This window comes from Triplophysa dalaica, chromosome 18 (genome assembly GCF_015846415.1).
Source record: "Triplophysa dalaica isolate WHDGS20190420 chromosome 18, ASM1584641v1, whole genome shotgun sequence".
Lineage (NCBI taxonomy): Eukaryota > Metazoa > Chordata > Actinopteri > Cypriniformes > Nemacheilidae > Triplophysa > Triplophysa dalaica.
This window is the reverse complement of record NC_079559.1, coordinates 18,718,202-18,739,505: the sequence shown is the minus strand read 5'-3', so window position 1 is coordinate 18,739,505 and position 21,304 is coordinate 18,718,202. Positions and strand designations below refer to the sequence as shown.

The 21,304-nt window shown below is 42.9% G+C and overlaps 1 protein-coding gene across 2 annotated transcripts in view; it reads right to left on the bottom strand.

Annotated features, from left to right (window-relative positions):
* The window catches only part of disp3 (dispatched RND transporter family member 3), a 54,470-nt gene that overhangs the window by 25,976 nt on the left and 7,190 nt on the right, over nt 1-21,304 (bottom strand). For both annotated transcript variants that reach the window (XM_056729589.1, XM_056729590.1), the window contains exons 2-4: nt 4,443-5,432; nt 3,708-3,927; nt 1,570-1,706 (exon numbers count right to left, since the gene is read on the bottom strand). In XM_056729589.1, the coding sequence (XP_056585567.1) occupies nt 1,570-1,706; nt 3,708-3,927; nt 4,443-5,424 (1,339 nt within the window). In that variant the 5' untranslated portion in view covers nt 5,425-5,432. The remainder of the gene's footprint in view (nt 1-1,569; nt 1,707-3,707; nt 3,928-4,442; nt 5,433-21,304) is intronic.

The window sequence follows — 21,304 nt, the reverse complement described above, 5'->3', positions numbered from 1 at the left end:
TTTACATTTATTTTTTGCAGAATAAAGAAAGTCATACAGGCTAAAAAATGACAAGAGGGTGAATTTTCATTTTGGGGTGAACATCTAAGGCTGTGCATTTACTGACAAGCCCAATATATTCTCTTGTGTTTTAAATAGAATCAGTAAAAGAACAGGCTTACAGCTGTGTCTGATGCAGTCATACTGCACAAAGAACCACCTCAGGGTTATTCACACAGAACGTGTTTTTCCATTCCAATGCGCTACTTTTCCATTGTTTTTCTATGCAAACACGCGTTTGACTTTCATTTATGACCATTACCCTTGCATCTTGCGTCTTTTGCAGCCTCTCACACATGAGCGGCGTGTTTTAAGATGACATGTCAAATTAAAAGAATTTCTGTATATATTCAGCAAAAGGGCTTCTTTACAATGTCAGTTCCAAAGCAATGGACCAATCAGAAGAATTTGGTTTACAGTATCTGTTTACAGTAGCAAGTTGGCATGGAAATATGGCAGAGAGGTCTCGAGACCCTCGCACTTTTAAAAAAATCATGCCTGAGCACTGCATCTCGCGTTTTTAGATGCAAAGAAGCGTTCTGTCTGAATGGCAGCTCAACAACATCTGCATGTGCAAATTCAAGAAATCAGATTCATCTCAAAATCACTTGCATTAGATGTACACATTTGGAATATTATTTTTGTAATCCATTTGTGATTCAGAGTGATAACAGATCATAATAATATTGTTTGGCACATGCTGTTCGATACATGAAATCCCTTTAGTCGTGACTACAATGTTTATGTCTTAACAGACAAATCGAAAAATGTTTGTAATGTTTTACTGGACAAAACGGGTATGTGTACGAATAATCCGTAATGTATTTTAAATCCAAATTCCCCAAAAAGAAAGAGGATTTTTCAAAAAGTGCCTTACCTCCTGCCTACCTGACCTCAATGCTAACACACAATTATCAAAGCTAACACACAAACTGAAATCCAAAAGCTATATTTTCAGTTTAAAACACTATTTCGTCAGGTAACCTAAGATGTGATTCATGTGGTTATATCCAATGGTGTATAGCGTCTGGGTATGCAGGTGAATACAAGCCCGGGGGGATTATTGGCCCATATCCAGATTTACCACCTCCCGATCGGGGCTGGACAGAGGGGAGGTGATCACGAATGGACGAAGGGGAAAGGATTTTGCATTTGGGCGCCCAGGCTGACGCCCCTGGTAATGTCTTAATTAGCAAGTTTGATAAATTGATTACAAAAGTAATGTTACCAATAAGATTAGGTAGAGAAAGATAGCTGGTAACAAACACCTATTAGCCTTATGTGTAGCCAATAGACCCATAACTGTTTTGAAAATAATTCATGGTAACAACTTGCATTGTCTGTAATGCGAAATTATCTACATGTGGGCTTTATTACAAGTAACAATTGTGTATTGTAATAATATCGCATTAAAATATTAAATTATCCAACGCTGTCATCTGTTCTTTACCGCACCATATTTTAACTGTAGCAATTTTACTGTAATTCACGGCCTTTAATTATTTTAAAATATTTTTTTGTACATCTTACCGGAAAAGGAAGTCAAAACATACACAAGAACAGCAATGCAGCCACCGCTGAACAAAGCCAGCAGCATATCACTATGGAAGGTCTTCCGCACCTCATCATCAAATAGCTCGGTGCCTCCATACAGCACCTTCACTTTACTTTAGAGAAAGACAAAAAGACATGAACAGCTTGTTAGAAATCAGAGGATATATAACAAGAAGTACATACAGAGAGATGAGACAAAGAAGACAGAGAGCTGCATATTACCAGATGGGAAAAGATTATCTTAATTATATCTGTGGGCCTCTAAAGAAGGTTTTAGAATATAAGTATTGCAATGAGATTGTCTAGTCCATGTTTGGCCATTTGCTAATTTCAGCCTTCCACAATTGTCATCTATTATGATTTGTCATTTGCATGAATTGACTTGACAGCAATAAGAACACAGGTTGTACAGATTTCTTTTATGTACCATCCTTCTTTCAAGGGAAAATATTTTACTGTCAAAATCCAACATTGTTTATTGGTATTATTAAGTATTACTTTGTGTAAATAATTAAAGGGGTCAAATGACACGGTAAAAACGAATATTATCGTTTGTTTTAGATGTAATGCAATGTGTATACACGATTTAAGGTTCAAAAACTCTGTATTTTCCACATACCGTGCATGATTGTAACTCCTCTTTGCCCCGACTCTCTAAAACGCGCCAAATTTTTAGAAAAGCTCATCGCTCTGAAAAGCGAGGTGTGCTATGATTGGCCAGTTAACCAGTGCGTTGTGATTGGTGGAATACTGCAAGCGTGTGAGGGAAAAGTAACGCCTCTAACCATATTCGGAACATCAGGTTCCAAAGCAATTGTACTGACAGGTGATAAAATGTCTTCGGTACTTCCTTATATCAATTCGAGCCCGAATCTGATACGGAAAATGAAGATCCTACATCAACTTTGCCAGCGCTACTTGAGCAGGATGTAAAGGATTGGTAAGGTTTTATTTAAAAAATAGTATGTGAAAAAGTTAAAAACTATAGCTAACTGTTTTACCTTTTATATACGACGTTATAAAGACTATAAACAAAAAGCGATATACATCATACAGAGTTTGTGTGAGATAGAAAGAGCTTGGTAAATAATATAGTAACATGTAACCAGTGTTACGCCAAGATCTTCGGTGAAATGCGCTGCACAAACTTGAACATTCGGATTGTACTTTTCTGGAACAGTGTTGTAAATAAAACGTAACCATTTGTTTTTAGTTGTCTCATCTTTAGGCAGGGCAAGCAAAGAGTATTTATTTTCGCAACAAGACAAACAACATCAACGCGACATGGCTGTGGCGGTGAGGATACAATGAGATTTACAAGTACTCCCACTTCACATGCGTTAACATTTTGGCGGTCTTCGTCATGTCATGTTAAGAAGTGACTTACATTTGCCGGGGTGTGTTTACATGAGGCATTTCAGGCATGTCTGGGTGATCACTTGCTTTTAGATAGAATGCATCTTTTGTTTCAACATTTTAATTTTTGCAATTTTACGTGTCTAATACATGTGTGGGCAACTTATAACACACCAAAGACACAGAAAAACTTGTATTCGCGCCATATGACCCCTTTAAATATTTTGATTTGTTTTCATTTTTATTCTTTTGTTAGCTGTAAATGCTGTATATTTTATATATTATGTTGTATGTTTCAGTTTTAAATGATATTTTTGTTTAATATTTTTGTTTTATCTATGCTTTACTTACTCATATTTTAGGGTTAATATTTAAATGTTTTGCACAGATTATTTTGCACAGTTGGCCATCTTGAAAATATGTTTTCCTTAACAGAAAATTTTGTATGTTACAAAATGTTAAATATTGAATAATTAAATATATGTATATTAAATGATTTAATATACTGTAAATTTAATGTTTAATATAGATATAATCTATATATACGGAATGATACAATATTAATATATTAGAATAGTGTATTGCACTAGGTTTCAATTTAAGGATATTTAATATATTGTATTGCTTTATATTTTCCAGTGAACCTTCAATCTTGCTCATATGAAATTTACCAACAAAACACAGTGCAGTGAATAGTCATTTGTCCTCAGCAAACCCTCTTGTGTTCTGCCAACACCAATGGAAACCTCAAAACCCACCTGGTGGATTGCTGTGACAGGATGTCTGCATATCGCACCACAAAGTCTCTGAATTGACGTCTTTGTTCTAAAGGTCTGTCTTGGAGAGAGTAGAATGAGGGAAGAGGAGCACCGAAATGGATCTCACTGCGAAGGAGAGAGGACTGAAGCCTGTCTGGTGTGAGCTTTTCATCCACATACCAGTAAAATTGAGGATGGGTAATTGCCAAGCTCAGGGCACCTGAGGATAGAGAATCATAGAGTTTAATAAAAAAAATTGAGTTTAAGATGCTCAGTGCTTTAAAAGAATTTAGAGAGGTTTTTAGCTGGTTTGTTGCTGGTTCATACTGGTCTACCATCTTAAACAGGTCTTTTAAACTAGCTAAAGTCAGGTTCTAATCATCATAAACATGAGATAACCTTTACCCAGATACCATTTAAAGTTAATTTTTGTTAGATTTAACATCATAAAAGTAAATATTGTCTTTTGCATTAAGAAATGATCAGTTTTACCAAATCACATGATTGGAATTAATAAATTAATAAAAATTAATGTTGAAACTTTATTGTTGCACTGAAGAAAAATCCAGTAAATAAATTGAAAATTTCTGACAGAAATAATCTGTAAAATAGCAGTCCCTGTAAAATTACGTGTTTTCCCCGCTTTCTCGTAAATTTGACATTTTTTAACACAAAAGACAAGTACGATTCCGCAAAAAACAGTTTTAACATTATAAATGGCCCCAGACAACTCACCCTGAACATCTGCTAGATCAGGTCCCATGCCGTCATAGTAGATCTTGCCCGCGCGCTCACTGGGGAAGAGATAGGACAGGAGGGAGCTTGGAGGAGAGCAAAAGGAGGGTCCCAGGGGTAAGTCTCGTAACGCCTCCAGTGGCTTCCAGCAGAACTGCTGAAACTGCGCATGCTGCATTAGAAGTCTCTCCACTTGATGGATGGTGTAAAGCCGTTCTGGGGTAAAAATGTTGTTATCTTCGTCACCCTGAGCTACAAAAACTAGCTCTATCCTCCACAGGGCCTGAGTCTGGAGGTAGGAGTAGCTTGCAAATCTTCGCTTCCTGATCAAGGGTGAGGGGGGTTTCCTGTGATCTTCGGCACCGGAGTTGACGCTTGCCGCTATTTGGGGGCTTGTGGAGTTTGTCTCTTGCATTTTATTCTTGTTATTTTTCTCATTATCGTTTTCGTGGCATAACCCTGTATCGGTCGATTCTGTATCCAAGATTCCTGCAGGGCTTGAAACATTAGCCATTTTAGATACATCTTTCCCTTCCTGTCTGTTTACCATGAGTAACAAAAGGTCTCTCAGAGCATTGGCTTCAAGGTCAAATCCGTCAGTGTCCCGCCTGTGCCTGTCCCAAGACCCTAACTGATTTTTCAGTGCAATGGTGAGAGCATCAAAACGTTCTGCAGAGGAATGACTCCTAACCTCAAAGGCGCTGTAGGAAAGGTCTATATCTAAAGGTTCACACTTAAGGAACATATAAGTCGAGAGGGCAAAGGGTACCAGAAATCCAACCACCAGAACTAGCCCGCTTGCCCAGGGCTGTGTGTACACCCAGCCTAAAGCCCACCACACCCCTCTACAGACCTGCTCTTCTCCACTGGCCTGTCCCATCTCTCCATCAGCTTCCTCTTCTTCTTCTTCTTCTTCTTCTTCCTCAAACTCGTTTACATTCCAAGTACCTTGGAGCAACAATGGTTCATCTTCCGAGTCCATGGCAGGGACTGTGACAAAGACACAAAACACTTACAGTAAATTATAGCCTTACGGCCTTGTGGGCTTTCTCGTTTGTTCCTCGATATGTGAATACTGAGATAAAGCACAGTTGATTTAGGAAGCATCTGCAGAAAAGTGGCAGGTTATTCTCAGATGGGCACTGCAGAGACAAGGACACAGCCGTTAACTCTGTCTTTCTGTAAGTGTAATAGTGGAAGGTTTTGGCCTCTGGGTAGTGAGTGGTGAAAGGAAATGAAGAAAACAGTGAACCAAGTCTCACAGGGCAGCCATCAGCCTGGCAGATGGTTTGGCCTATGGTATAAGACGCTGAACCCAGATCAAGTTTGTGTGGGTGTGTGATAATATATTCATCTGACTGAGCTCTGGGCAGATTTCAAGAGAGCTTTATAAGAACCTATTTAAATGGTCAAGAAATGGCCAGTGCTTCTTTATTCAAAAATAGTTTTTTTTAAAGAAAATATATAACATACAGCCAGTTAAGACCTTTATACACTTACAGTTTTATTAATTTTGCATTGTTTAACATTATTTGAATGATAATTTAGCACTTAAATCCCTCGGCCAGTGTTCAGTTAGCTTGACATGAAACGTAATTATTAGTAATATAAAAATAATAAATTAAAGTAAAAACTAATAAATATATTATTTTTAAATGGTAAAAGTATACTTTTTAAGCTGTGTTGTATATTTGTGAAAAAAATTACTTTTTATAATGCAACTTTACAAAAACATTTAGTACAGAAAAATCATTTAATTATTTATCTATTGTTTTATATCAAAATGATATTTAAAAAATCACCCAGTGACCAAAGAAAATGTACAAAAATACACTTGAGCTGTCAAACGATTGATCATGATTAATAAAATCCATCCAGAATAAACGTTTCTGTTTACTTAATATGTGTCTGTGTACTGTGCATTTTAATTTTGTATTTAAAAACATACACATGCATGCATGTATTTAAGAAAAAATATGAAAATAATAAATATTCATGTATACATGCATGTGTATGTGTATATAAATATAAAATTAATATGCACAGTAAGCAGACATATAAACAAAAACCCTTATTTCTGGATGTGATTTATCGCGATCATTCGTTTGACAACCCTAGAATAGGATAAAAACAACAGAAATTAACCATGGTTTTGTTAAACAGTAACCATTGTTTAACCTTGATAGTTGTAGTAAAACAGGTTGTACAAAAATTTACATTTGGGACATTGATACTACACTTTAAATAACTTTTCACATAGGTATAGGGAACAAGAAACATGTTAATTTTTTTATAAAAGTTCGACACAATGCCATGGAAGAACCATTATCGGATATTTGGTTTAAAAAAAATCTTTAACATTTTAAATACAATTTATTTTTCTCAAAAGGTTATTTGTAGAGAAAAGAGCTGTTCAGACTATTAAAACATGAGAAATACATTTTTCTTTGACTGAAATGTTTTAAGAAGCCAAAATTTGTCCTTCTGTATCACCTTCATTTTAAAGGGGTCATATGACATGGCGAAAATGAATATTATCATTTGTTTTAGATGTGATGTAATGTGTATACAAGATTTAAGGTTCAAAAACGCTGTATTTTCCACATACCATGAATGTTTGTATCTCCTCTTTGCCCCGCCTCTCTGAAACGCTAAGAAAAGCGAGGTTTGCTATGATTGGCCAGTTAACTAGTGTGCAGTGATTGGTCGAATACTATAAGCGTGTGACGAAAATGCAATGCTTCATACCATATTTGGAACATCAGGTTCCAAAGCAGTTGTACTGACAGGTATGCCCACCTTAGCCTACTTCCGAATACATTTTGGCGGTCTTAGTCAAATCATACCACGAACTGACGTAGATGTGAGGGGGTGTGGTTACACGAGGCATTTCAGGCAGGTCTGGGTGAGCATTCGCTTTTCTAGATTGAATTTTGTTCAGACACTTTAATTATTGCAATTTTTCAGTACGTGTTTAATACATGCATTGGCAACTTATTACACACCAAAGACACAGAAAAACACGTATTCGTGCCATATGACCCCTTTAAAAAAGTGTTAGGTGCTAGAAAAAACTTTTGGTTTTAAACATCCTCAGTTTGCATAGTATGTGTGAAGATAGAGAGATATACATACACAGTGAGTGTAAGAGAGAGAAAGAGAGAGAGAGACTGAATGAGAGAGAGGGGGAGAGAGAGAGAGAAAGAGAGAGAACAGGGGCAAAGAGACACAGATAACATACTATCAGCAGCTGACACCCAGTTGGCAGCATCACTGAAAATGAAATCATTCAGCTGGTGTAAGCCTGCCTAATTGCTGACAGAGAGAGACAGGAGCCCAATATAAGACCTGCCTAATGTACAATACAGCCAGAAGCGGCCTGAAACTAAGCTTGAAGCTTTTATTTTGGACAAAGATTGCCCTCAGAGCCTTGTACGCAAGCACAAGGCCTGGAAGTCATTGACTTTCAGCAGAGTCAGGGCGTTACAGACAGAGCAATAGAGTTAACGTAAGGGAAGAGAGGCAGACAGGTATGGATATTCCATTCCTATATCTCTGTCCCACAGAGAGCCTGGAGATTTTCCTCCTGGGATCAGATGACCGCTGGTGGATCGATGCTTGATTTAGGCGTTAAATAAACCATCGTGAAAAACTGATAAGCTGTGGAGACAGTAATTAGCATTCTGAGATAGGAGCCATTTAGAAGTCACCTTTCAATGCACACACAGCCTTGCTAAGCCTACATGTAAATTCTGGTGCTCTCTGGGGTTCGGAAGGAATGATTTACACAAAACATAACATTTTACTTATTTTACTTACACCATTGCATGGCCAAAGGCTATTTTTCATCCGTATAGTCCCTGGACTAAATGTTATATGATAAAATATAAACATATTTTTTTATGGACCAAAGAAAATAAAACTTGTGTGGAACAATTTGAGGGTAAATAAATATTGATAAATTTAAGATAATTTTGTATAAAATATTCCAGGTAATGATTTTCACTGAAAATAATTGTAAATGACAGCATGCCAAACATGTAACTCTAAACCACTGTTTTGTCATGTACAAACAACATAATGAATAAAAACATTTACTCTAAAATTAATGATACATATTTTTTTAATAAATACATTTTTAAAGGCTCTTGTGTTTCATTATTCCCTACATTACTAGCATACTTAAAAGAAGTGAATGAAAACGAGTAAATTAATTTGGCTATAGCTGTTGGCCCTTCAGCCATTGGTCAGACGAACAGATAAATATATTGGCAATTTATAGGTCAAACATTTCTGTGTCAGGCTTATCAGGATGCTCAAACAAACAATACAATGCTTTGTAGCCTGTTAACTGTCAACCGTTCCGTACACGGGACACCTAAGTTTGCCTCAATATTGTGCATGTAATTTCTAATCAAATCATGACAAACTATATATCATTGGAAAGGTCTAAGACTCTAGAATACAGATTTCTTTGGTGTTTTTGAAAATAATTTATGTAGGGAGAGTAATTGATTCTTTCGTATAAAGAGTGTGCTCAGATTTTTTTTAATCCTTTTGTATTTTTAATCAAAGAAAAACGTCTTGGTTACGTATGTAACCTCAGTTCCCTGATGGAGGGAACGAGACGTTGTGTCGAGAACGACAGATGGGGTTCGCCCTTGAGAACCAATCAACTCTGACTACTATAGAAAAGGCCAATGAAATTTGGCGAATGCAATTTGCATGCCGGGCTCCGCCCCCGGAAATCCGGTATAAAAGGAGGCCGGCGTGCAGCATTCACTTACCTTTGTTCTGAAGAGCCTGAGACCTCTCAAACTGCAGCAGAATACGATACGTGTTCGTGGCATAAGGGACACAACGTCTCGTTCCCTCCATCAGGGAACTGAGGTTACATACGTAACCAAGACGTTCCCTTTCTGTCGGTCTCTCGACGTTGTGTCGAGAACGACAGATGGGGTTGCCTATGGAAAACGCCACAACGCTGTATCGCGTCACAATCTCTAGCGAAGCGACGGTAACAAGCCTGGGCGTGTCATCTCGAAGCTTTCGTGAGACTGTAACCTTCCAGTGTGGTGGTCGGGGGGTTCCAGAGCTTTCTTGGAGAAAGATGGGTACAGCCCTGACCGGTAACTTTCACGGACGGGGCCTTAGCTCTCTATAGGCGAGAGGCCATCCAGATCAGTTTACACCGGGTAAGCGCGACTCTTAATCAGAGAAGCGCTACAGAGGCCACCTCCTACCCGTGGGGAGGAATATGGTGGATATAGGTATGGTCTCGTCCTTGGAGGAGAACGCATGGAACGTGCGGACTGAGTAGTTAACCGCGAGGTGGAGGCCCACCTGGGGAAGCTCATGGGTTACCAGGAGTGGGAACCATTCTCATGAGGATACATCAGACGGAACAGCCCACGGAGGGGGTGTTACAGACGTCCGGTAGCACTAGGTCCGGTTAGAGCTATCTGTGATAGCTCACATGGTATCCCGGCCTAAGGGGGAAGGCTGCTCTGCCCAGCCAGCCCCCAGGGGGTGCTTGTTTGGTGATGGATGGAATGCCTATTCTTAACCAGTGTCTGGGTAAGAAGGGAGGCTGGTGAGGTACCAGTTTCTTAGCGATGTGTTCGGGTAAGAAGAAAAGGTAAATAGCACACTGACCCAACCTGTTAGAGGGTGGAAAGGTGCTTTCGCAGGCATACGCCCCCCCGGATGCCAGTCCTACATGTCGCCACGCAGGACGTGGGCTGACACCGGGTTTACGCGAAGGTTGTTAACCCTTGCGAAGGTGTTTGGGCATAGCCCAACCCGCAGCTCTACAGATGTCTGCTAGAGAGGCGCTTCTGCCAGTGTCCAGGAGGTGGCTAAACTCCGTGTGGAGTGAGCCCTCACTGCCAATGGGCATGGGAGATTCTGAGATCGGAATGCCGTCGTAACGGCGTCCACGACCCAGTGCGCCAGCCTCTGTTTGGAGACAGCCTTCCCCTTCTGCTGTCCTCCAACAGACACGGAGCTGGTCAGAGCTTCAGAGCTCTGCGTGCGGTCCAGTACGTACTGGACACAACACTAATCGGGTTGGGTCTTCCTCCCCTATGGGGAGCGCCTGCAAGTTCACCACTTGGCCCCGGAGGGAGTAGTGGGAACTTCTTGGGCACGCATCCGGGCCTGGGTCTCAAGATAACGTGAGAGTTTCCAGGGCCGAGTTTAAGGCAATCCAGGGACACGGAGGATGCTCGGTGGTCCCCTACCCTCTTGAAAGAAGTGAGCGCCGTCAGGAGGGCCGTCTTACTCTATGAGGAAGATCGGAACCTCCGAGGGGCTCTTTGGGGGGCCCTGAGGCTCCCCAGGACCACTTAGGGTCCCAAGAGGGTATGGAGCGGAGATGAGGCGGATTCCGCCCTCTCGCTGCTTAGGAACCTGGTGACCAGGTCGTGTTGCCCTAGAAACTTTCCACCGACTGAGTCGTGATGAGTGGCAATAGCGACTACATACACTTTCAGTGTGGAAGGGAGATGTTAGTCTCCAGTCTCGTGAGGAGGGGAACACAATCCTGATCAAGCACCTCAGTGGGTCTTTCTCGTTGAGAAAGACACCAGGACGAGAAGAGGCACCGTCTAGAGGCGTGTAACCGCCTAGTAGATGGGGCCCTAGCCTGGGTGATGGTCTCAGCCGTATAGGGGGAGTAGCCATCTTAGGATCTTCTCGTCCCGTCTAGAGACCAGACATGGGTGTTCCAGAGGTCTGATCTGGGATGCCAGAACGTGTCCTTCCCCTGAGAGAGCAGGTCCTCTGTCAGGGGAATGGTTCAGGGGGAGTCGCTGTCCAGAGCATCGGCTCTGAGGCCAAGTGCGGTTAGACCGGTGTGGTGTAACCAATAACACTTGGTGCTCCTGCTCCCTGACCTTGCACAGAGTCTGTACAAGAAGGCTCCTGGGGGGGGGAAGGTGTGCTTCCGCCCATCCCGCGGCCAGCTGTGCGCAAGGATATCCGTGCCGAGGGCAGGGACTATCAAGCGGGCAAATGGTGGTGTTACGGGAGGTGAACAGGTTTTACCTGGGCCTACCCGAACAGCCTCCAAATGAGCTGGACTGCACGGGGGTGGAGTCGCCACTCTCCACGAGGCATAAACTGGCGAGAAAGCACGTCGGCTATCTAGTTCAGTTTGCCCGGGGTGTGTGGCCTGCAGGGAACGAGTCACCTGTTGACTCCACCGGAGGAGGCGTCGAGCAAGTTGTGTTTAGCTGCTGTGTGCGAACGCCACCCTGACGATCTGTATTCGCTACAGCTATAGTGCTGTCCTCGGAACAGCACGTGCATGTCTCGCACGAGAGGCCGTAGCCTGCTCAGTGCAAGTAGCATAGCCCACAACTCTTGGCAATTGATATGCCAGCGCAGGCGGGGGTTCGTCCAACACCCCACCTGCGTGCCCGTTGCACACTACACCGCACCCCTGCAGGGAGACTTCAGTCGTCACCACGACCTGCCTCATAACCTGCTCAGAGGGACCTGAGTCCGTCGAAAAAGTCATAAAGACTAGGGGTTATGGTGCGTCGGCAGCAGGGCGGCATCACCATGCGCCTGCTGCCGGTGTGCCACGCTCTCCTCGGAACTCGACTCTGAAACCAGTGTTGGAGCGGTGTCATGTGCATCAACTCGAGGGGTATTAGCCCGCGAGGACGCCATGTGTCCCAGGAGCCTCTGAATTGTTTCAGGGGGACCGCTGTCTGCCTAAAAATGTTCATTTCAGACAGTTCAACACTGGTTGGGCACAACTGCGGACAGGTGTGCCGACATGGTGACAGAGCTGAGTTCCATACCGAGAAAGAGGATGCTCTGCACTGGGGAGAGCTTGCCCCTCTCTTGGTTGACCTGGAGTCCCAATCGACCTAGGTGCCGGAGCACCAGGTCCCTTTGTGTACATAACAGATCTCGCGAGTGTGCCAAGATAGGCCAGTCGCTGAGATAGTTTAGTACCCGCTCGCCTTCCTCCTCTCAGGGAGAAAGGGCGGTCAGGGACAGACCGAAAGGGAGGACTCTGTACTGATATGCCCGCCTCTCGCACGCGAACCGTGGGAACGGCCGGTGTCGAGGAGGATCGAGACATGAAAGTAAGCGTCCTTCAGGTCGATTGCCACGAACCAATCCTGACACCTCATAGATGTCGGGACGCGCCTCTGTGTGAGCACCCTGAATGGCAGCTTGTGAAGGTGCTCTGTTCAGGGTACGCAGCCTTTGGGGGCAACCCGCCGTCTTTCTTGGGAACGATGAAGTGCGGGTGGTGACCCACTGAACATCTTGGTTTTGAGGGACGAACTCGATGCCTGTTTTGCCAGAAGGGTGGGGACCTCTACCCGAAGTACGGAGGCGTCCCTGCCTCTGACAGAGGGAGAGATGATGCCCCGAAACTTGGGTGAGTCTCTGGCGAACTGGATCGAGTAACCAAGACGGACCGCCCTCATTAGCCAGCGAGACAGTGTGGGCAGCTCTCGAGCTCCCAGGGACTGTGACAGGGTGACCAAGGGGACGGTCTGCTTCATCATTCCCACGGGGGGTGGTTCGTCGGCTGGCGGAGCTAACCATGTCGCGGGGAGTCCCCGGAGGGAAGGTTTTTGCTCCGCCTGCTTACCTGCCTGGCGGGACAACGGCACGCACTGTCGGTTTGAGAGTGGTGACGGCTGTCGTATATGTGTACGACCTCACGCCTCGCCAGGGTGTGAGGTCGGTTCGCCGAGCACAGTCCAGTGGAGTGTGCGATCGGCTGCAAGTAAACCCGGGGAGAACAAAAAACTCAGTGAGTAAGTGGGCGCCAAGCCCTAACAAGGGCCCGGCTTTGGTGACGAGGCAGGAGTCGTCCCGTACCGACCGATCAGAGCCGTGGCTGTGAAGGTTCGGGCCCGATGTTGTTCTCCCTGGGGTCTTCCCGTCAGTGTCCCTTCTCGCGAGGAGGTTGCTGACGGGGTGGAGGTTTCCCCCTCGACCTCTGCTTCCGGGGTGCCGCCTGTGGGGGCACAGGAACCGGAGCCGATGTCGAAAGGGTCCTGGGTTGCAGGGAAGCAGACGTCACGTGAGATCTCGGAGGCCTGTAGGCGGCCGAGTCGCGGCGTGAAAAAAAAAATGTGGTTAATTGCCACTGTCTGCTTCGCCGTCAAAAAACTGCTGAGCGCAGTCCTCGACGGTGTTACCAACAACCCACCCTGCGAGATGAGTGCATCAAGAAAGCGGACTTCCTTGCTGTCACTCTTCTGCACAAGGTATAGCCGGGGGTGTCTCTCCTGGACCACTACCGTGGACATCGTCCGACCCAGGGCCCGTGCCGCCGCCTTAGTCGCCCGTAGAGCGCTGTCAGCGGTGGCACGGAGATCCTGCATTATACCCGGGTCGGCCTTACCCTCGTGGAGCCCTCTCAACGCCCTGGCCTGGCGGACCTGCAGGATGGCCAAGGCATAGAGAGAGGAGGCAGCCTGGCCCGCAACATCGCAAGCTTTCGACACCAGTGATGCCGAAGTCTTACGTGCTTTGGACGGTAGGAGTGGTCGATCCCCCCCCAGGTGGTAGCCGTCCGCGGCACAGGTGCACCGCAGGCGGACGTTCCACCCGGGGGATCTCGACGCAGTCCTTGGCTGCCTCACCATCGAGGGAAGTAAGGGAGCCGGAGCTGGTTTCACTGGAACGGTCCGTGAGAGGAGCGTTCCAAGTTTTACACAGCTCCTCATGCACCTCCGGGAAAAACATGGCACCCGGGGTGGGCGCGGTTTGCACCGCGCACCGACCTCGGGAACCACGTATCCCCGGGTTAGCACGGATGACATCACTTCTGCTTCCTCCTGAACTCGACCGCTGGGGGTGGAGTTTGGATTCGGCAGAGTCGGATGCCAGTCTCCCTCCGATGCTGCGAGCGACATCTCATCTACGTCACACATCGTTTCCGAGTGTGTGCGTGAGGATCCGGACGGTATGCCACCGCCGGTTGGGGAACGTTCAGAAGAGCGAATCGGGGTGCGATCGGCCCGTGAGCACTTGGCTGGCGGGTTTACGTTCGCAGAGTTCCCCGTATCACTAACGCTGCTAACGTGGGTGGTCATCGGGGCCGTAGCCACAGATGTCACAGCCCGGGTAGCAGACGAAATGGTGGCTGGTTCCCGTAGGAAGACAGCCACCCGTGACCGCAACTTCTGAATGACAATCTGCCCGCAGTGCAGGCAGATGTGTCAACGAACGCTGCTTCAGTGTGCTGGACGCCCAGACACCTAATGCAGCGATCGTGTCCATCCCCCTCCTCGATGAGGGTGCCGCACCCAAGAGAACAGCGGGACATGCCGCGCTGGAGAATGCTCAGTCAGTCCTGAAAAGGACTTTTAGAAAAAATCTCTAACACCTCCGGAACCGCCGAGACGCCCAGGGGAAGGTCGCTGCAGAAAGGGACGATCCGCTGTAACACGTCGTAGCACCAGCGTGTAGTTGTAGAGGATTGAATCCTGAGTTGTACTCATGAGCGATGGCTCTGAAGAACAAAAGGTAAGTGAATGCTGCACGCCGGCCTCCTTTTATACCGGATTTCCGGGGGCGGAGCCCGGCATGCAAATTGCATTCGCCAAATTTCATTGGCCTTTTCTATAGTAGTCAGAGTTGATTGGTTCTCAAGGGCGAACCCCATCTGTCGTTCTCGACACAACGTCGAGAGACCGACAGAAAGGGAACATATTTTTTACAATAAAAACTTAACAATTGACCTTTTAAATTATGTTTTTTGTGTGTGTGTGATTTTTTTAAAGCAATAATCAGCTACTTTTCTATTTTCAAACAAGACCAACAGTTAGTCTGTATTCAAAAGAATTCATGAGTTATCGCCCTTTTAGTTCCAACACTCATTTTCATGTGTTGGCTCAAAAAGGGCTCTGACAGTTAACAGGTATTAAGGAACTTTATTTTAGCTGTTGTAGGTTTCCCAGGAATGTGTAAACACTCTTACTTTATGCTGCTATTAAACTTACACATCACAGAAGTTGTATTTTTTAATGTGCTGGTAGAGGGAAAAAGTATTTGAAGAAATCTTAATTGGGTTAGGAAACTGCTCATACTAATATACAAATGGTTACTTTTTCTTGACATCCCCAGATTCAACCCATCCTGCCAATAACCCCACACCTGTAGCCCATCTGATTGCTGACTCTCACTAAATGCCTATCATACACCACCTGCGTTCCTGCAAGAACATGTCCTATCTTATTTTATTAGAAATCAAGCAACAAATTAGTGAATAAATGATACCGTAGCTGTACTATGTTCGAATTAGCATGTATGTATGTAGTCTAAAATTTAGTTTAAAGTAAATTTCTGCATGTAAAAGTTATCTAAGATTTAAATTGATATGCCAAATATTTTTCATGTCAATATGCCTCCTGTTACTGTCTGTTATCAAATGAAGGAAAAACAATTTTGTATGAGTTACAAAATACCTTAAAGGTCCATCACAAAGACCACCGTACATCATATAGCAATGTACAACAAACATATTAAAAAGCATATTTGCTACATATCTCTTACAATAAAAATATAGTTTTCATTTGGACAAGTTTCAGTTAAGACACAGCAGTGTGTTGCTCTACAGGGAGGTTATATTGAAGCCAATGTATGATTGGTGCCATCTCAAGAGCCTAAGAATCAACATCTGTCCTAACAGTGGGTAGAAAGCTGAACATCTGCCTCGGCAGAGGACAAATTCATTATGCTGAGGACAAATTTGTCAAGAGACAGGAAGAAGAAAACAAGAGTGAGAATATCTAATGTAACATCCAAATGCAACTTTCCACACTTGCCAATGCTAAGTGAATTTAGAATAAAATGGGCCGTGAAACTACATCCAGTAGGGTTTTTTCAGTATGTTCTTTTATTATTAAAACGTATTTACAAGTTCAATTTGTAAAACTGTTGGCAAGTTTGCTTTCCGTCCTCTCGGATCACGTGCATGAAAAACATTTGTGTTCGGCATCAGTCCTTTTTACTTCTAAACTGGAGTTTTCTGGCCATATTTTCTGTTATTTCAGAGGTTGACAGGTCAAACATTGCAAATTGAAAGCAAAGATAGAATAAAACTGACCAACAAATGCAGTCGTTTTCTATGTGGTTTCGTTCCGAAAGCACTTACAGTATCAATTAAACTCGCAAAATTCAGGCATCTTGCTTATTGAATGTGCTCATCGCTCTCTTTCATGCCTAAACTGTATATGAACAGTTGGTATATGAACATGGTTTTACAATAGAGGATTAAAAAGTGTATTCTGGTGCAGAAACGGTGTAATACCTAACACCAATACCAAACATTCTGTCCCTTTTCTAAACAATAATAGAAATCTCAGAACTTTAAATAAGAGCCACAACGATTTCTATTTCAATTATTTCCTAATGTGATTTGTGGAACTTTTTTTCAGTCTAAAAAGTGGTTGATAGAGGGAAACAAACGTTTCAGTTAAGACTTGAATACATTACACTACATAGATACAGTAGATAGACAAAATAAATATTTAATACCACGAGAGAAGCTGCAATCTATTGTATCAGTTTGATACTAAACAGCTTAAGAAATAATGTAAGACGTGTCATTTTGACACCTCAGGTAATGAGGCCCATTATTTACACATTAACATTATGCATGCATTGCATATTTGCTACAGAGTACACATTTGAGAGTGAATTCAGTCAACACAGTGCTACTTTTGCTTGCTATACAGTATTTTCATTCCTCAAACATCATTCACAAACCACCTGCAATCTGATTCAATCAGGTGCTATGCTGATACACCACACCGAGTTTGCATTAACCCGAATTTGCAACCTTTAGCTGCCCTATTGTTTCACATTTGATGAAACAATGAAACTGTTTGTGGATCAAAGTGGCTGAATGATTCTCTACAGGTCTAGCAAAGTACTGTATCTTAAGAGAGAGTCACATCATCTCTGTTGACTCCATGGAGCCTCTCAAAGTTACTAGCAATGCGTGGAGCTGCAGAAATACAGATCGATTTGAGATTTCGTTTTAAAGAACCCAGTCTTTTGCTGTTTTAGAGGCTTTGATTATGTTTTTTGGATGTTTAACAATGGATGTTCATGTTTCTAGTTTCAAAAAAATGCTTTATATTTCACATATTTCAAGTCATTGTTCACCGCTGTCCCTCTTCTCACAAAACTACTGGATTTCTTCTGGTCTATATAAAGTCCCTCCTTCCGAAACGCTCTGATAGATAAAGCTGACCAGTTCTGTCGTGATTGGTTCCCCGCTTAAAGCGTGTGTGTGAAGATGTCCCACCCATACCATATCAGAGAGCTTCTGATTCTCAGGCTGTTGTGAGTGCACGTGTATTCATAAACTGTGTTTTAGTAACAAACAGTAACAATGGTGTAAACTTCACTTTACCAGTAAAACACATGTGGATCGATCGAACTGTAATAGAGATCTGCTAGTACATGTCTATCTTCGTCAATCTTTGTTAGGGATTGCAATTTTTTCCTACTATGGCGAGGGAAATGACACCAGACAGATTGGCGTCAGACCGGTTATATTAATGAACACTAATAACAGAAGCGTTAGTTTTGCCATTTTATATTAGGCCCGAGCTGGATAATAAAACAAGCAGATTGACCAGGAGACTTTTGCAACCAGGACTTCAATGGATGTTTCATAGAAGTGTTTTAGAGGTATGCGCACGCACACACAATATGTCAGTGTATTACACAGAACAGCTTTCACAGCTGATGTTAAAGTCGTGGAAGCTGTTATTTGACCGTTGGTTATCTTAGATTGTGTGTAGCTGAAAACTTATTACCAGCTGTAGGACAGTGATGAAAGTGAAAGTAGTTTAGCACGTAGTTTAGTCAAATGTTTAAAATCTCTGATAACCTAACACTACACTTCCACTTCTCTAAGGAAGGCCACTCCGCTTTTTTGGCGTTTTCCTTTGGGGGGAGGTTATTAAAAGCACTCGGAATAGTGACATCATGTACCTGGGAAGTAGAGGTACTCCTTGAAAAGCTAATTCTGTCAAAGACAATATCTCGCTTGGCACTGAACTTTGAGCTTTATCATTTTGCAGGTATTATTTATGCTCTAACAGCAACATTACACACTAACTAAAGGTTGCAAAATTAAAGAAATAAGCGAAAAAACACAACTTCCAAGAAATATCTGAAGGTTCCATGAATAACATGACGCTGGAAATATTTGACCTTCAGTTGCTGCCACTCTCTCTCTCAACGGCTTTGGCTAAACCATAGAAGTCTGCAGAATCCTCCACATCCTAAAACTATGAAATGACCTGCAAGGTTATGACAAACACATATACAGTATTTAAGTTCACTTGCACCATTATCGTACTTGCATATTTTGTTTAGTGAATTGAGTGTTATATCATCACAGACAATTAATTCCATGTAAATTTCCCTGTCACAGATTCTAGTCACTTCACAGACGGCCATATTTGCATCACCTTCGGCCTCTGTTTTCTACTGTTTCTATTTGGGGTAAGACCAATTTCCTTCAAATTGATTGATCATCACATTAAACTACATATTTTAGACCAACAATTCAAGATGATATCAACTGTACCATTTACTTTATGTGTAAATCTCAAATGATGGCAAGTACTCTAACACTCAAACAAAACACTACCCACTCATAAATTATTAGTTTGCTAATTGTTTAAATTTGATATCAATGTGCTCCAAAGGCATGATACCCATCATGAAAAGATCACAAGTAGCCTAGTACTAATTTTATCTCTGCACAACCCTATTGTTGGACTTGAAAAAAATCCTTGACTGGAAATGAACCAAAAACTAAGCATTACCCAGAATGAAAGGATGGGAATTTCTACATTCAATTCTAATGTTTTTTTATGTAAATTACCTATTTGTCAGATATGGTGACCCATTCCCGAAATGTGACCTCTGCTTTTAACCCATCCAGAGAGTAGTGAACACACGTACACCTGGAGCAGTGGGCAGCTATCACTGCAGCTCCCGGGGAGCAAGTAGGGGTAAGGTGCCTTGCTCAAGGGCACGTCAATCGTTACCCGCCGGTCCTGAGGATCCAACCGGCAACCTTATGGTCACGAGTCCAACTCTCTAATCACTAAGCCACAATTGCCCCCAATAGCATGCTGTGATAAGGCTTACATAATAGATTCAGGAGAATTTGCTAAAATAGGGGCTGTATTGATTTCATGTTGACTTAAAATTCAATTTTCAACTGCTTGTGCAAAATGGTAAATCTGTATGAAATGGCTGTGTACAAAATGGTGAACGGTTAATAGTGTTGGCTTAATTCTTCTCTCTAAATCAGGTGGTAAACAATCTACGGTTAGCCAAATGTCGCCGGGGACTTCATCCATTTAACCTAAGTGTTCATGCTTGGAGAATTGAAACACCGGCAGATATGCCATATCATGAGCACATTAATTATTGCAGTTTTTTTTCCTGCTATAGCTGTGCTGTCAACGGTGGTCCCCATGCGTGAAAGACACCAGGATTCTGAAGCAGCAGCTGAGAAATGGGCCAGATTATATACAGCTATAGCAAAATGTAGGTGTTTTTCAGGTTATTTTTATAACAAACGTTTATATCAAAAACTGCTTTAAAGCCCCAGTGAAATCTTTTTTATTTATTAATTTTTTATTAAAAATTAGTTAACCTTAAGGACATCAATAAACGTATATGCTCCTATGTGCTGACAAAATTCCCATTTAGCAGATGTAGGCAATCATGACAATCTGGCATGTGCCCTCAAACAAATCAAAAAATTCCATGACATCCATGACGTCCAATCAAATCTGCTTTAGTCCCGCCCCCTTCACTATAAGAGCTGTAGAAGCAGTGCCTCACATCAGCCACTTGGTCGCACATTTATTATGTCCTACACGGTGAATGACGCATAATGAACTAGATGGGAGATTGGGGATGATCCAGACAGTGTAAATGTTAGGATTAAAGTCTTAATTTCGTGTTGAATGTGAATCACCTCCGGTTCAGAGACATGATAGCTCAGAAACATGTCTATGGGACATTTAGACACAATGCTGACAAAATGTGTCATTACTGTCTTCTGGTCATTTAGGTAGAAATCTTTTCAAATCTTGGATCCTGAAGCAAAGCGAGAACCGCAAAACAAAATTTACATTCAGTCAGCCCTCTTGCCTGCTTCAATTTCATGATCTGAGATGTCATCAGAAAACCAGAGAAAATATTCAAGGCCACTGTTCAATTTTACGCTATTTGCCTTGATGCGTAAGTCATGATCCACTTTTTTTTGTGGTTATGTTCAGTTGACCTAAATTGAACCAAAAGCACTTTGGTAGGAGAATGTACGGGGTCTATTATTTGCGCTGTCCATGGATTCATCCAGAACTCTTTAAAATCTCTTTTAATATCCCTCTCCATCCGAGAAGTAAGCGAATCAGTTGCAGCGCTTGTATGGATTGAAAATTCAATATTTATGGTGCCGCCTACAGCTGTAGTTCAATATAGTGATAAAAAGACTGCAAGATAGCTGAGGTAGAATTTTTTGCTTTCTTTTCCCCGGGTGCTGTGTGAGTACTGATATCTAAATAGATTCAGCTGTTGATCGACAGCGTGCGCCTGAGCTGTTATCAGCCGGACCACAGTGTTTTGTGCGGTGAGGTTGTGAGGTACAGTCTCCCGCGGCATCATGTTTTTTTCGCTACACTGTTCAATCCCAGCATGCCCTCTGCGTGTCACAGAGCTTCGTTAGCATTTATGATTGACAGATGAAGCTAGATGCAAGGCAGATTTTTCAGATGGTGTCATGGTTTAGTAAAATAATAAAACTAAATATTTTACGATAGCAGGGGGGCACGGTG